The sequence below is a fragment of the Bufo gargarizans genome, chromosome 3 (genome assembly GCF_014858855.1).
Source record: "Bufo gargarizans isolate SCDJY-AF-19 chromosome 3, ASM1485885v1, whole genome shotgun sequence".
Lineage (NCBI taxonomy): Eukaryota > Metazoa > Chordata > Amphibia > Anura > Bufonidae > Bufo > Bufo gargarizans.
The window spans coordinates 334,988,897-335,005,706 of record NC_058082.1 but is presented as its reverse complement, the minus strand read 5'-3'; the positions used below and the strand labels follow the sequence as shown (position 1 = coordinate 335,005,706).

General features: G+C 43.7%; 1 protein-coding gene across 1 annotated transcript in view; it reads right to left on the bottom strand.

The window, feature by feature from the left end:
* The window catches only part of CAPN9 (calpain 9), a 274,900-nt gene that overhangs the window by 171,747 nt on the left and 86,343 nt on the right, over positions 1 to 16,810 (bottom strand). The window contains exon 3 of the mRNA XM_044285648.1: positions 4,215 to 4,333. Within this exon, the coding sequence (XP_044141583.1) occupies positions 4,215 to 4,333 (119 nt within the window). The remainder of the gene's footprint in view (positions 1 to 4,214; positions 4,334 to 16,810) is intronic.

The following is a 16,810-nucleotide window of genomic DNA, read 5'->3' as shown; positions in this document are numbered from 1 at the left end:
TCCACATTCTGGCATTGGACCACTCTGTGGTCTTCTCATGCTGCCGCCGCCTACACACACTGTCATTGTGCCACTCTGCGGCCTCCTGATGCTGCCTCCACCTACAGACTCTGTTATTGGGCCACTCTGTGGTCTCCTCATGCTGCTTTCATCTCACTACAATGTCATAGGGCCACTCTGTGGACTTCTCATGCTGTTCCCACCCTCCCTACTTCATTGCTGGGCCACTATTTAGCCTTTTTGGCTTGGCTGACATCATCATTAATTTGACCCTTCCTCTGATCTGTCAGAAGGAAGGTAAAATGAGTCGCATAACGGATCCTGTCTGTGTATCAGCTGTAAGGCCTGTATGGTCCCATCAGAATTGGCTTATGATTTGGTAGCCAATAGCAGAAGTGGGTACAAAACACAGAAGACTTCCAACTATTCCGTTCATGTGTCATCTCTGTTTTGGATCTACTCCTGTTTTTTTTGGGCATTAGCAATAATGATGGATTACTGTCCAAATGCTGACCAAGTGAAGGTGGATGCTACACAGACAGGATCTGTTTTTTGTGGGTTATTGTTCTGACAGATCAGAGGAAGGGCAAAATAACCAGTGATGTCCACACACACTTACTGCTGACACCCTCTCCACTCTGTCGGAAGGCTTTACTTGTATAAGTGTTTAATAGAACAGGTTCTGTAGACATCTATGTGGAATAAGCTGACGATGGTGTAAAAGGAGTGTGCTTCTTGGTGCTAACATTGACCTGTAAGGTTGAGTTCATACTTGAGTTATGTGGTCAGTTTTGTCTCCGTGACTGCCCAAATAAGTGAAGTGTATTATTTCACAGTATTATTTCACTACCAAAGCAGACTCCCTATTCATGTTACTGCAAGGCACAATGTTCTACCCCACTATATAGGCTCTGTGCAGCCAGGAAATAGCCGTTTTTTTATGTAATTCAATTTTATTCGGATCGAACCAAATTTTTCCCCAAAAAATTCGGCAAACCGGCGAATCAAATTTTAAAAAAATTCACTCATCTCTAGTGGCCAGAATACCATAGTGCAGAATAAAATTTTGTTAAAGATGCGGAACGGTGTCACATTTCCATGATGCTGAGATTTTGGTGAAGGCAAATAACTGGGCCATATTTTCATGATGACAAGACAATCTAATAGACAGCTTCGCAGAGCTAGCAATGCCCGCTGAATTCAGTTTTGGGAAGGCGTGGAATTGTGCCACAATTACCACAACTCAGTGGTACAGCTATTGAACCACCAGCAACTTGGCCACTGGGAGTGGTCAAGCTAATTGCTGGTTGCGAATAGTTTTTCATGGCCACAGATTTCATCATGGATATCCCACGATGGAGCAGAGAACAAAGAGGAGGAGCAGGAGTCTGAGCAGGAGAAATAGCAGCTTATGATGATGAAGACAAGAACACTTGGTCTCTGGCTGCCACAAAGAATTTTGGGAGAAGAAGGACAGGCTTGTTTTAATTTGGAATGCTGGCCATTTTATTTTCCCACAGGATCCGGTGATGCCGCCTTATGTACTGGAATAGAGCCATGATATCTATGTTTGTGTTTGAATGCCCATGGCCTTGTGGAGAAAAACTGCCATAAGGTAGACAAACAATGCTAGCAGCAGCGAATCTTGATGTAGGTCTGGCACAGTTTGAGCCTGCTCCCATATTTTAAGCATCATCACCAGTTCTCAAGGTGACCACAATAGAAGCCAGTGTTTTTTGAGGTTTTGGCTGTATATTGCCTCAGCTGTTTATTGGTGCCACTACAACTACCAACAACACAGCTATTCAAGGGGTCCTCTATTTCTGCATGAACCTCCTCCTCATGGACGTCCAAATGGTGAAGCTGACACTTCTCACACAAATTATCAACATGACGACTATCTGGAGTATCTTCCATAGCACACAGGGCTCTTGTTGTCTCTTCTTAGGAAAAAAAAAGGTGTCTTACAAGAATGGGGTAATGAAGATGATGCAAGTCAAAAAACTTCTCTGGGCCTCAGGGAGGAGAAGCAGGAGGAATGCTGTGACCCCTGGCTCCAAGGCACAGTGTCAGTCAAAGGTGACATTGACATCATCCTGCTGTTACTGAGAGGAGAAGTGAGCCATCCAGACCACAATGTCATCCTCCTTGTCATCAGTAGTATAGTACTGCAGCCATCCACATTTTGAGTCTCGGATAATGAGATGTGGGTCTTTCATTTTCTACTCTTCCATTTACCAGACATTTTAGGATGAGGCTTATTAAAAAAAAGTCACAGGTTTGGTACACACAAGTTATTAAATGTTACTAGCAAAATGCACCTTCTACAAGCACTCTGTACACTGGTTTCAACAATTTTGGGTGGGTACGCACTAGTGTTATGGCATTCCGTTCTAGGTTCCGTTCATAATGGAACATAATAGAATGCCCAGAAATGCAAAATGGAAGCCTTTAAGAGGCATTCAGTTTTGATCTGTAATAAAATAAAAAGTCTATGGGCAAGCATAACGGATCCATCTGATTTCCGTTATGCAGGACGGACTTTTTTTTCGTTTCGACAGGACTTTGTTTCCGTCCTGCATAACGGAAACCAGATGAATCTGTTATGCTTGCCCATAGACTTCTATTTGGATTGAGAAAAACGAAATAGCAAGGATCGGGGAAGCCAGATGATGTGTGTGGCAGCCTTGGTCCTCCTGAATGATCTGAGGCTGCTGCACATAGGTTCCTATGGAGATCCTTCCTCTGACAGGGCACCATAAGAACATAGTGGAAGTCTCATAGACCGCCCAAAAAATTTCACCTACCACAAAATTTCATAAAAAGTGATAAGAAACAATGCTAATGCATTGGGGTCTATGAGAGAAGCAATTTGATGATTGCTTATTCAAGTTTACTAGGGGAACTTCAAAAATTCAAAATCACCTCCCTTCCTCTAAAACAAAAATAAATATAGATAAACAATAAAAAATAAACATCGCTGCATGTGAAAACATCCGTACTATTAAAATATCAAAAATATTTATTCCATACAAACGGTAAAATGGGAAAAAAAATATCAAAAATGGCCGATTCGCTGTTTTTTGGTTATTTCACCTCCCTCAAAAAAAAGTAGTGATCAAAAACAATGCACACCCTAAAATAATGTCAATGAAAAGTACAGATCTCCTAGCTTGGCCGGGATGCGCTGTGAGCCGGGTCACATGGGGACGCCGCTGTGTTTCCTTGGGAGGCGGGCTGGAACGCATGGTTTCCGTTACACCCCTCCTCCTGATGAATGTGGCGCCTCCATGACGTACTCGGCGCGCATCATCGGGCACAAGCTCTGTACACATAACTACAAAAAAGAATACTTGAACAAGTGCCCTTACCCAGAAGGGGTGGGGACAGGACGATACGCTTGAAAAGAAGGGAGCTCTATTGGATTTTTGAGTTAAAAACCCTTAAACCCAGAGGGCTCAATGTTGATTTCAGGGTTGTTTGTCACATGATTTCTGTGCCTGTTTGTTTGATCATGCCTGCCCTGTCCTCGAAACGAGCATGCTCAGTTCGTGTGTGGTGCTGAGTTGCCATCTTGACTGTGGGCCGGTGGCTGCTGTACGCTATGGGCAGTCTCGCGGGATGTAACATTCCCCGCGCCTGCGCAATAGTGAGTTCCGGACGCCAACTGAATCCTGCAGTCTCCAGCGACATATGAGAATCCTATATCAAATGAATTATTTTTTTAATTAACACAATCATGTACACCTGTAGGAGAATATTAATTGATGATGTTATGCACTATAATCGTATGTATTGTTGATCAATACTTGTGGCACATAGCACTTTTTTGATATTTGACTTTGTCTTTGTTTTTTGTATTAATTGAGATATAATCATGTAATCACTTTTGTCGATTATGTATGCTTTATAATCACTTGAGTTTGCACTTTGTATTATGGCTTGACAAAGGCTCCATAGAGCGAGCTGAAACGTTGATGTCTACACATGGGTGAATAAATACCCTTTTTTCACGGATATCTGTGTGCTGCCTTGGACTCTTTTTTTTATATAATAATGGTAGTAGATATTAACCCTGTGGGCAGTGAATTAACCCTTATCGCTTCCTTTACGACAATCGGCTTTAGCTCGGTAGGTGTAGCTGTACCTTTAGTGGACTTGGATTAAATATGGATAAATATTTTAATTATTTCCTACAATGTATGCAATATTACCTGAAAATGAAAAATGCCACCATACCCAGCGCCAAATGACTGATCAGGTGGAACCACCCTATGTAGTACCTTCTCATTGAGAGTAAGAGAAGCAATGGCAGCTAAAAACCAGCAGTCACCTATAAACAAAAACAAAAAAGTATTAGAATATTTGTTAAGAGTTACTTTTTATAAATAGGTAAAATTATAAAGGCAAATAGGTATAAATATATGCAATAAAAAATTAACATATGGAAAGAATCTGAATAAACATCTTAAATGTTTATATGACCCAACATCAATAGAACTCAACATGATATTGAGCCCAACAGAACTAATTATATTGTTATCCCCCCCCCCCCTTTGCTCATTATCTTTTACATTTACATGAACATTTTCATTTTTATCTTTTGCTCCTGTATATGATACTGTCTTTTAATAGGTGTTTTTTCTTTTTGTTTCTTATCTTTTTATTACACCGCGCAACAATGATTTTGCTACTGAGAGAAAAACATGTGATTAAGGCCTCATGCACACGACCGTTCCGTTTTTTGCGGTCGGCCAACCGCAGATCTGCAAAAACGGAAGCTGGCCATGTGCCTTCCGCAATTTGCGGAATGGGCGGCCCATTGTAGAAACGCCTATTCTTGTCTGCAAAACGGACAAGAATAGGACATGTTCTATTTTTTTTGCAGGGCCACGAAATGGTGCAACAGAGTGCTGTCCGCATCTTTTGCGGCCACATTGAAGTGAATGGGTCCACACCCGAGCCGCAAAAACTCGGCTCGGATGCGGACCCGGACAACGGTCGTGTGCATGAGGGCTTATACTAATATGAGCACGCTTATTCCAAATATGAACTCGGAATTTGCCTGACACGTCTAGATTTTAAGTTATACATGCAGAGCCTATTAAGTTATAATATTAATGCATTATATTGGAAATATTTCAATGGACATGTCCATACACACTCAGGCTGATGTCAGCAGCAAGTATAAAAGGCAAGCTGGTCAGGTTTTGAAAAAAGTGATCTGTTATAGTGCTATCAGTTTTAAAACTTAAGATGGATAATTGCAAATGTGCTAACGATTCAGACAATTTCTGCTACATATGTGGCAAATACACTACTTATGATCAGCGCAAGAATCTGACAAAGCGAGTGCGTCTTGCTTACAACTGTATTACTTTGACTGTAAAATTGTAGATCAAGATAAAAGCTGCGCACCTCATGTGTGTTGCATTGTGTATTACTCTAGGCTAACGCAGTGGTTAAATGGTAAAAGGAAAAGAATGTCTTTTGCAGTGCCTATGGTTTGGCGTGAGCAGAAAAATCACCAGACTGTTACGTTTCCATGACTAAAATCGCCGGATATTCAAAGAGAAACAAGTCACACATTGTGTATCCTGACTGAGTCTGCTCTTAAACCAGTACCATACGATGTAGAGAATACAGTGCCTGCCCCTCCCACAGAAGGAACGGCAATTGAAACAGACGGTTCTGATCCTGATGAAGAAGAAGATGTTTATCCAGAACAACTGGGGGGTCAGTCGCACTTTTTGAGCCAATCAGATTTAGATATTCTGATAAGAGATCTGTCATTATCTAAAGAAGTCAGAACTGCTAGCTTCTAGACTTCAGGAATGGAATTTGCTACAATGAGGCACCACAACTTCACACTTTGGTCATCGACACACCAAGTTAGCTGCATTCTATGCAATGGAAAGTGATGTCTGTTTCTGTACTGATGTAAATGGTCTTATGATGGAGTTAGATTGTACACATGTTCCCGATGAATGGAGGCTATTCATAGACTCTAGAAAAACAAGTTTTAAAGCTGTCTTGTTGCACAATGGTAACGAAAAACCATCTGTTCCATTGGCTCATGCGGTTGGAATGAAAGAAACCCATGCTTCTATGGAGTTAATTTTGAAAATGATCAAATACTCAGAACATAAATGGAAAATTTGTGCTGACTTGAAAGTGGTAGCGCTGCTGCTTGGCCTACAGTTAGGATACACAAAGCATATGTGTTTCTTGTGCTTATGGAACAGTCGCGATCATAACAATTATTACAAAATGAGACAGTGGCCTCTCAGAGTCGAGAACACAGTTGGTCAGTACAATGTACAACACAAATCACTGGTCGATCCACTTCAAGTTTATCTTCCACCACTTCACACATTCACACTTGGTTTAATTGCACTTGATCGTGATGGAAATGGTTTCCAGTGATTGAAGGAGAAGTTTAGCACACTGAAAACTGATGCTTAAATAAAGGCTGGAATTTTTATTAACCCCGAAACAGTGATCCTTCCGAAAATATTGTACTATCTACAAGTCCTCCCTACCCAGTTCTTATTTTAGGAGATTTGAGAAAATATTCAACTGATTCCTATGGCGTGATAGTTGACAGGGTATAGGTGTCCCAGATATTTTTACCTATTAGGCTACTTTCACACTAGCATTCGGGTGTCCGCTTGTGAGCTCCGTTTGAAGGGGCTCACAAGCGGACCCGAATGCTTCCGTCCAGCACTAATGCATTCTGAGTGGACGCGGATCCGCTCAGAATGCATCAGTCTGGCAGCGTTCAGCCTCCACTCCTCTCAGCAGGCGGACACTTGAATGCTGCTTGCAACGTTCGGGTGTCCGCCTGGCCGTGCGGAGGCGTGCGGATCCATCCAGACTTACAATGTAAGTCAATGGGGACGGATCCGTTTGAAGATGACACAATATGGCTCAATCTTCAAACGGATCTGTCCCCCATTGACTTTACATTGAAAGTCTGGACGGATCCGTCTGAGGCTATTTTCACACTTAGAAATATTTTAACAATATAATGCAGACGGATCCGTACTGAACGGAGCCACCGTCTGCATTATATAAGCGTATCCGTCTCAGACGGATCCGCTCTGAACGCAAGTGTGAAAGTAGGCTTATAGAGCGATACAAGGTGGCTAAGAGATGCTCCGGATAGTCTTGACATATCGGCTGAACAATCTCTGTCTAAACTGCCCTTACACTCCATGCTATTGCTTAAAACGCATATGATGCGATACTCGAACACTATGACAGCAAAAACCGTTAGGCATCTTTCACACGGGCGTCATGTTTTTGGCCCGGAAAAGATGCGGGTGTGTCGCAGGAAAAAGCGTGATTTTTCCGTGAGAGTGAAAAACATTGTAATGCGTTTTGCACGCGTGTGAAAAAAATCGGCATGTTCGGTATTCCACAATAATAATGATAAGGCAATTAATTTCTGTGTTGTAGAGGTGGTCCGCCCGTCACCTCGTGGAGGGGACCACAATAAGCGGATTTTGCAGAAGGAGGCTGAGTGGACTCACAGGTTAAAAACAGTGAGCCCACTCGGACTCAATGAAGTTTTGTCTTTTGGATCCTTTCTGTGAATCACAAACTCCCCCTCCTCTTTTGGAGAAACTTTTTTGACCTGTCTCCCCTGTGAATGTATTTTATTTTTGGAACAGACTCGCCAGACAATTAAAACAGTTATCTAACCGGAATAGGTTTAACTGATTGTATCTTGAGGTGATCTGGGGTATCTACTTATCTTTGTATTATGCACTAATACTTATCCATCCGTCCATATTTAATGGCAGTAGGATAAGGTATCGGCCTGGACTGCCATCTCCACATCCATCTAGCAGCAATACCAGCAGCTTTTACCTGGCTTGAATCTTTTTTTGGTGATTGTGCCACTCTGCATCCAATATCCCCTGATGATCCTGTCACCAAACCAGTGACAGAGAGAAACGTGTCGGGATCTTCTTTTTTTTTTTTGGGGAGTTTATCTTCAGGGCTACCACTCAGGGCTTAGCCGTCGATAAGTGGGGTCGCCTCATTAGGGGGTGATACCTCCGCATTTAGGCGGAGGTTCTCTCCACTTTTAGGCAGGGACCCACAAGTATTCTAGGGTCAGACCTCCCTATTTTTCTTATTTGTTTCTTTTTTCTCTAACTTACCTTATTGGCAAACTGACAGTGGAGAAACTGTACCTATACCTGACGACCAACACCTATGGTATCCGGATCTAGGACTCAACATCAAGTCACTTTCTGTAAACCTGGTCTGGGACCCACTGCGAATCGCCATCGGTAACCGTGAGTGGTAACAAATCTTTCTATTTAGTATGATACACATTGGAAACACTAAAAACCCTGTGAACACTCCATGCTAGATATGAAACTGCAGTCAGTATAATATATACTGCAGTTGTTATAAAAAATGTATATATATGTAAAATGTATTGTTACTTGGGATTTATCTTATAAAAATATTCATTAAAAGTTAATTTTTAAAGTAGGTTTGATTTTTCAGTGACACTTCTGTAATATACCTACCCAAAATATGTATTAAAAAATTCTGTGAAAATAATAATTTAACTCACCTTAATCCACTTGTTCGCGCAGCTGGCTTCTCTTCTGTCTTCTTCTTTGAGGAATAGGACCTTTGATGACGTCACTGTGCTCATCACATGGTCCATCACATGATCTTTTTTGCCATGGTGGGGAGGGCTGGCAGCCTTAGTCCTGGGGGGCAAATCCATTCAAGTGGCCCATTTCTAGCCCTGCCCATTATTAAAAGCCCCCTCCTACATATAATAGGCCACTCCCAACAAACACTGTACAGCTGAAGTTCTATTGTTGAGGCCTGTCTCTACACATCATACAGAGAGGGGAGGCCTGTCCTGGCTGCACTGCCTGCTTCAAATTATACAATAAACAGTAGACTACAGCCAGAAATCTCCTCCCTCCCCAGATCCTGCTTAAGGCCTGTGGTTCCCCCCACCATCTGCCACCCGCCCTTTGGCCCTCCTCACCCAGCTCTGAATCTTCCTTTTGCAAATGGCAGGGGGAGGAGACGGAGCATCTCCTCCCCTTCATACCTATTACATCCAGTAATGTCACCTTTTTTGTAGACATTCTCTTTTCTCATCTTCTCCATTCAGACCAGACCGCCATGATAATTTTTCAGTCATCTCCCGTCTCTGCAGAGATTGACAAACAGACATTAGTTTCCCACATTTCCATCATCTTCACATCTTCTGAACACCCTTTCCTGCCACCCCCAATACTATACTGCAGAAACAGTCCCCCTGGAAATACTGCTACCACACAGATAGTGCCCCCTTCAACAATGCTCTAAAAAATAACTGCTCCCAGACACTAATAGTATAAAGATAATGTCCCCCAAAAATAATTGTGCTAAGCTGATACTGTGCCAGGGTGCCCCCCAAAATCCCACCAATAGAAATAATTCTCTGCCAGAGCACACTTAGTAGTAATAATGCCCCTATAGTGCCCTAGTAATAATGTTCCTCATAGCCCCCCAGTAGTAGTAAAGCTCCGCATAATACCTCCTTATAGTAATAATTCTCTCTATAATATGACAGTACATGAAATCCCCCCGCTTAGTGCCCGCAGTTGAGCTAATGTCCCCATAATGTATGCCAGTATAAAATACTACTATATAGTGCCCCAGTAAATGCCCTCAAAAGTGCTCCTCTCCCACTTCCCCATAGTGATCCTCATAATATGCCAGTAAAAAATGCCCCTTCTTAGTGCCCCCAGCAGATGCTCCTATAGTTCTCCTCTCCCCCATAATGTGCCAGTAAAAAATGCCCCTTCTTAGTGCCACCAGATGCTCCAATAGTTCTCCACTCCCCCATAGTGCCTCCAAATAATGCCACATAGTGCCATTCTCCCCTATAGTGCCTCCCATAATGTGCCAGTAAAAAATTCCCCCTCAGTGCCACCAGATGCCATAGTGCCCCCATAATGTGCCAATAAAAAAGGACCCTTTAGAGCCCCCACTTCCCCATAGTGCCCCCAAATAATGCCTCTATAGTGCCAACAGATGCCCCATAGTGCCGCTCTCCCCTACAGTGCCCCCCATAGTGTGCCTATAAAAAAAGCCCCTTTAGGGACCCCAGATGCCCCTTAGTGCTCCTCTCCCCATGGTGCCCCATAATGTGCCAGTAAGAAATGCCCCCATAGTGCCTCCCCAAAAAATGAGCAAGAAATAAATGCCCCCAGAGTGCCACCCCCAAAAAAATGGGGCTGTAAGAAATGCCAGATGCCCCAGCAAAGAAAAAACTAACACAAAAAACACTATTACTTACCTCCATCAGCAGTGATGCGATGTAGGCCTCTTCCGGCCTGTATCCCCCACTGTGTGCTGCCCGGCTCAGGCAGCGTGATGAAAATGACGTCATCACGCCGCCTGAGCCAGCCTCTGATAAGCTGCAGGCATTAGTGCCTGCGGCCTATCAGAAGAACAGAGAAGGGAGACACCTCTCCCTCCCCTGCCCTGCCGCAGCACAGCTATCTGTATCGCTGTCCTGAGGACGGCGATACAGATGAATATGGAAATGAGCGCTTCCACAATGGTAGCGCACATCTCCTACTGCCCCCCCACCGCCGCCGGCAACTAGAACCAGAGCTGCGCCGCCTGTGATGATTGGCGGTGCGGCCCTGGGCCCTGAGGAATAAAAAAAAAAATATTATTTGTTAAAGACAGCCCCGCGGATGTTTTTAACATGCTTTAGGGCGGCCTGGGGGGCAATTGCCTCCCTGCCCCCCTTCCCAGCCCTCCCCATTGGTGATGGATCATGTGACGGACCATGTGATGAGCGTAGTGACGTCACCACAAGTCCTTTTCCTGTGCACAGCAAAGATGAAGACAGAAGAGAAGCCGGGCTGTGCGAACAAGTGGATTAAAGGTGAGTTAAATTATTATTTTTTTTTTTAACCCCTCCAGTCCTATTGTACTATGCATTCTGTATTAAGAATGCTATTATTTTCCCTTATAACCATGTTATAAGGGAAAATAATAATGATCGGGTCTCCATCCCGATATCTCCTAGCAACAGTGCGTGAAAAATCGCACCGCATTCGCACTTGCTTGTGGATGCTTGCGATTTTCACGCAGCCCCATTCACTTCTTTGGGGCCTGCGTTGCGTGAAAAAGGCACAAAGAGGAGCATGCTGTGATTTTCACGCAATGCACAAGTGATGAGTGAATATCACTAATCACCACTCATCTGCACAGCCCCATTGAAATGAATGGGTCCGGATTCAGTGTGGGTGCAATGCGTTCACCTCCTGCATTGCACCCGCGCGGAAATCTCGCCTGTGTGAAAGGGGCCTTAGAGTTTGGCACAATGCATTAGCTAAGACCCTGCTTGCACCCCACCTGTCACCCCTGCTACAAGTAAGAGATGTTTTATGGGATTCCAATCATCGCTGACAACCCTCATCAAACTAAATGCCAGAGAGCTCTTCAAAGAGGACAGATTTACCCTCTCAACAGATCCAAGCTGTACGACACATCACTCGCTATCATAATTAGTGATGGACGAACATCGGCCGGGACGATTTGCGAACACGATCTTGCGAACGTGATCAAATGTTAATGGCAGGCGAACATGAAAAACCTTCAGGTCATATTTGCAGCCACCAAATACTTACTAAAAGTGCACAAATCTCCCACAACATAGACAGTAACATACCAAAGGGGGATCAATGGCAAAAATTCCCACAAAAAATATGTATTTTAACAAGGGGCCATTTTTATGCATCTTAAAGGGAAACTCTCAAAAATGTGCCCTACTGGAGCCTAGAAAGAATTTTGAGAATTCACGAATATTTAAAATATAGCGCTATATATTCGTAAAATCTAATATTCATGAGTTTTTTTTTGTTTTTTTTTAACACAGTACACATCAGGTGATCACCCCTCCCTTCTTCTAGCTTGTGGGCCAATGAGAAGGCTTTGTCACAGCTTAGCAACATCACTAGCAACCAATAGAAAAGTTGCCTACCCCTTACTATTGCCGAAAATTCGCAAGCGCTATTCTAATGTTCAGCCGTGCCAACCATTTTCTCAGGAAACTTATACCATCTTGAAAAATTTAGCATTAGTGACCCACGCCTTTTCGCACGCATTAAGTGAATATTCCATTGCCGATTTTCGCAATCAAGAATATAATTTCAAATTCGCGAATATATGATGAATATTCTACAAAATATTCGCGAAATATTGCAAATTCGAATATTGCCCCTGCCGCTCATCACTATATTAGACGGTCATTGGATATCAATTTTACTGCAGGCGAGTGGAGTACAGGCCCCAAATATTAGGCATTCACCGGACAGAAAACATCAAGTGATTATGTGGCTGGAAGTACATTAGGCGGTCACCTTATAACAATTTTACTGTTGGCCAGTTACATTAAAGGCCCCAAAAATTATGCATTCAACATACGGAAAAGATCAAGTCATTACGTGGCTGGAGGTATATTAGACGGTCATTGGATATCAATTTTACTGCAGGCCAGTACAAATACATGTCAAATACATATGTTTAAAAGAACTAAAACATTTTTAAAACATGGCTAACGAAATCCTACCTCTTGATAAAGCCCTCAATGGTAATAGGTGATATTGAATTAAACGTGGTCGTCTGAGGTGTTGAATTCCTCCGAGATCCATGCCTCATTCATTTTTAGAAATGTGAGGTAGTCCACACTATCGTGAGCTAGGTGAGTGCACTTATTGGTCACGACCCCCCCCCCCCCCCCCCCCCCCTGCTGCGCTGAACATCCTTTCGGACAGGACACTGTACAAGGGGAAAGCCAAGAGTTCCATGGCAAATTGTTCCAGGTCTGGCCACAGGTCATGCCTGCACACCCAGTAGTCAAGGGGTTCCTTGCTTCTCAGAGCGTCCACATCAGCCGTTAACCCGATGTAGTCGGACACCTGTCGGTCTAAGCGTTCCCTAAGGCCAGGGCCGGTGCAAGGATTTTTGTCGACACAAGCGAATCTACATTTTGGCGTCCCCCCCATCATTTCACATTTCTGCCCCTCATGATTCATGTCCATTTCTTGCCCCCATGTGCTAATATCATAGTGCCATCCTCTCCCCCTGCCCCCTAATGTGCCAGTATCAAGTGCCTCTCTCCTCCCTGCATGTGTCAGTATCATGGCGCCAATAGCCCCCCTCCCCTGTGGCAGTAAAGTAACAGTCCAGTATTAAAAAAAAAAAAAACTTTTATACTTACCTCCATGTCAGCGATGCAATGCATACCTCTTCCGGCCTGTGTTTCCACCAGCCTCTAGTGTTGAACATTTGGTGTGTGTGTTCTTATTTAGCCTGTCTTTCAGAAAATTTTATGCTGGGAATATATATGTATATATATATATATATATATATATGACTTCTACTGTAGATAACTTTGATACCTAGTGTACAGCCATACACATGACAGCTGCCCCAGTACACTGTGTATGGATGTAGCGGGGCTGGGTGTGTTGGGGCAGCTACATGTGTATGGATGTACACTAGGTCTAGTTTTTTTTTTTTTTTTTTTTAAAGTAACTGGCTATACAGCTCTCATAGCTGTGTGGGTATGTGTCTTGCCTCTGATGTGAAAGGTCGTGAGTTTGAATCCCAGGAGAAACTTTTTCTGAAACACATGCTAAATGAGATTTAAATACTCCAGGGTCTCAAGAGAGAGTGAGTTTCGTGTTGCTGCGGCTGCTGCCTCAGCCTGCGTGCCGCTCGCCGGGGGGGCTGTTTGGCACACAGGCTCAGCGGGGCAAGTTAATTGTTTGCCGCGCCCTCAAGCAACCGCTTGGGCTGCCTTATGATAGAGCCGGCCCTTCCTGAGGCTGGATCCAGAGGGCGGCTGTCGATTGGTTGGCTGCAAGAATGATCTCATATCCGAAGTGACCAACACATCTTCAAACTGCCCTCTTCTTGCATGCGCTGTAGGATTGGCACCCGCACCTGTTTCGGTGTGGGTGGAAATTCCTCGGACAGTGCCCGCAACAGCAGAATGCAGCCTCTCTCGAAGCAAGGCCTGGATGACATACAATAAACAACCACACAAAGGCTATATGCCAAAAGCCCGGTATATGGAAACCATCAATCTATCCATGTGTCACAATACTAGTGGAATACTGCTGGAATCCAATGGCAGGGACAAGGCCTGTACACAGGAAGCACAGGAGTCTTGAATAGGAGGTTGCAGGACTGAAGGATGTAGCAGAGCCAAGCAGGTGGAGCCGCAACCTGTAGCAACGGCGCAGGACTGGAGGATGCAGCAGAGCCAGGCAGGCGGAGCCGTTACCGGTAGCAACGGTGCAGGACCAAAGGATGCAGCATAGCCGAGGTCAGACGAGCAATGGGTCAGGGCAGGCGGCACAGGAACGTAGTCAAGCAATCCTGGTCGGCAACAGGAGGTAGCAGGATGTCACAAAGTAGCAGGGTAAACCGCAAGTAGGAGGAACAAACCAGAGAGCTAGTTCCAAGCAAGAGGACTGCATGAGCAGAAGCTAAACACAATACTCAAGCAATTAATAACAGGCTTGAGAGGTTTGAATGTGAAACAGGAAGTAAGATGGCACCCAGCTGAGACACAATCCACCATTTTAACCGAGGGAGAACTTGAGGGCAAGACAATCTGAACTAAACAGACATAGCAGGGTGATTCCTGACATTACTCCCACCTCAACAGCGGCCTCTGGACGTGACCTGACTTGGTCTCCCAGGATGTATTTGATGAAACTGTTTGATCAGTCGGGGAGCATTAATATTATCCACCGGTTCCAAAGAATTTTCTTCAGACCCATAACCATGCCACATAATGAAGTATTGTAGATGGTTCCGGTAAATTCTAGAGTCCAGGATTTTCTCTATAACAAATTGTTCTTGCCCATCTATCGCCACAGATTTGGGAGGAGGAATAGTTGAAACAGTGGGGAATTTGGGAATAATATTTGGATGATACCCTAAATTTTCAAAGAAAGGAATTTGCTTGGTGGAAGCATTTTGGGAGTTATTTTAAGAGAACTCAGCCACAGGAAGCAGATCAACCCAATCATCTTGTAAATGGCAGATATAGCATCAAAGATACTGTTCCAGAGTCTGATTTGTGTGTTCAGTTTGTCTATTAGATTGAGGGTGAAAGGCGGTTGATATATTAATATCAATCTCAAGTGCTGTGCAAAAACTACGCCAGCATTTTTATGTAAACTGGACCCCACGATCCAAGATTACTTCATCAGGGATTCCATGAAAACGGAACACATTTTGAACTACAAGGTCAGCAGTATCTTTAGCAGAGGGGAGGCCAGTACATGGAATGAAATGTGTAGCCTTGGTGAGCCAGTGTCAGGACTCGAACCGGGAACCTCCAGCATTCCACATGGGAGCTCTGCTGATTGAGCTACCCATCATTCTGGACAGCTCCGTTTCTGTAGACCTTGGTGTTCTACCCCAGACCCTAGTTCCCAGTGCAATCAGCTCAACTAGCCTCAGCCGTGCACTCCCTATTTAAAGCCAACGACATCACTTCCTCCTTGCCTGATTATTGTGCTCTCAGTCATAGTCAAGCTCTGCCTCCTCCCAACTGCCTGAACTACGATCCTATTAACTGACCGCTGCCTGCTTACCGACCACATTTTTGTTCCAGAACTACTTGAGAGACTTCGCACTGCTAAGACTTTTACTAAATTAGACCTTAGAGGGGCCTATAACCTAGTCCGTATTCGTCCTGGAGATGAATGGAAAACCGCATTCAGAACACCCTATGGACACTTTGAATACCTCGTCATGCCTTTTGGCCTGTGTAACGCACAGGCTACCTTCCAACACTTTATTAATGACATTTTTAGGGATATGCTCGACCAAACTGTAATTGTGTATCTAGATGACATCCTAATCTTCTCCAGGAATTTAGAACAACATCGCAAAGACGTCTGCAACGTTTTACAAAGATTGCGGAAACACCGGCTTTACATCAAACTTGAGAAATGTGAATTTGAGAAAACAACTATTCAATTCTGGGCTACATCATTTCCCCAGAAGGTCTAAGAATGGACCCTAACAAAATTAAAGCTGTAATAGAGTGGCCAACACCGAGAAATGTAAAGGATATACAGATATTCATTGGCTTTGCTAACTTCTACAGGAAATTTGCAATTTCTCAAAAATTATAAAACTACTCACTAAGAAGGCAGTGCATTTTGTTTGGACCTCTGAGGCTCAGTTCACACGTGCACCGATATTAATTCACCCGGATCCCGAATTGCCATTTACAGTAGAGGACGATACATCTGATTGGGCAGTTGGTGCGGTGCTGTCACAGCGCTCAGGAGCTAAAATTTTGTTACACCCTTGTGCCTACTTCTCTTGTCAAATGTCTCCATCTGAAAGAAACTGATATCGGAAACAAATAATTGCTTGCAATCAAGGAAGCCTTCTCTGAATGGAGACATCTTTTGGAAGGGGCCAACAACCCAGTAACCGTTCTAACGGATCATAAGAACCTCACATTTCTTCAAAATGCCAAGAGATTATCATCCAGACAGGCTAGATGGAGCTTATTCTTTTCCAGGTTCAATTTTGTAATTACCTACCGTCCAGGCTCTAAAAATGGCAAAGCAGATGCCTTATCTAGGATGTTTTCTGAACCTACCCAGGAAAATAAGAGCCAAACCAAGATCTTATAAAAAAATAAAAAATAAAAAAGATAAAAATTCTTAGGGGCCACTCACTCAAGGGATCTGTTAAGCTTATTCAAGAATGGTTATGAGAA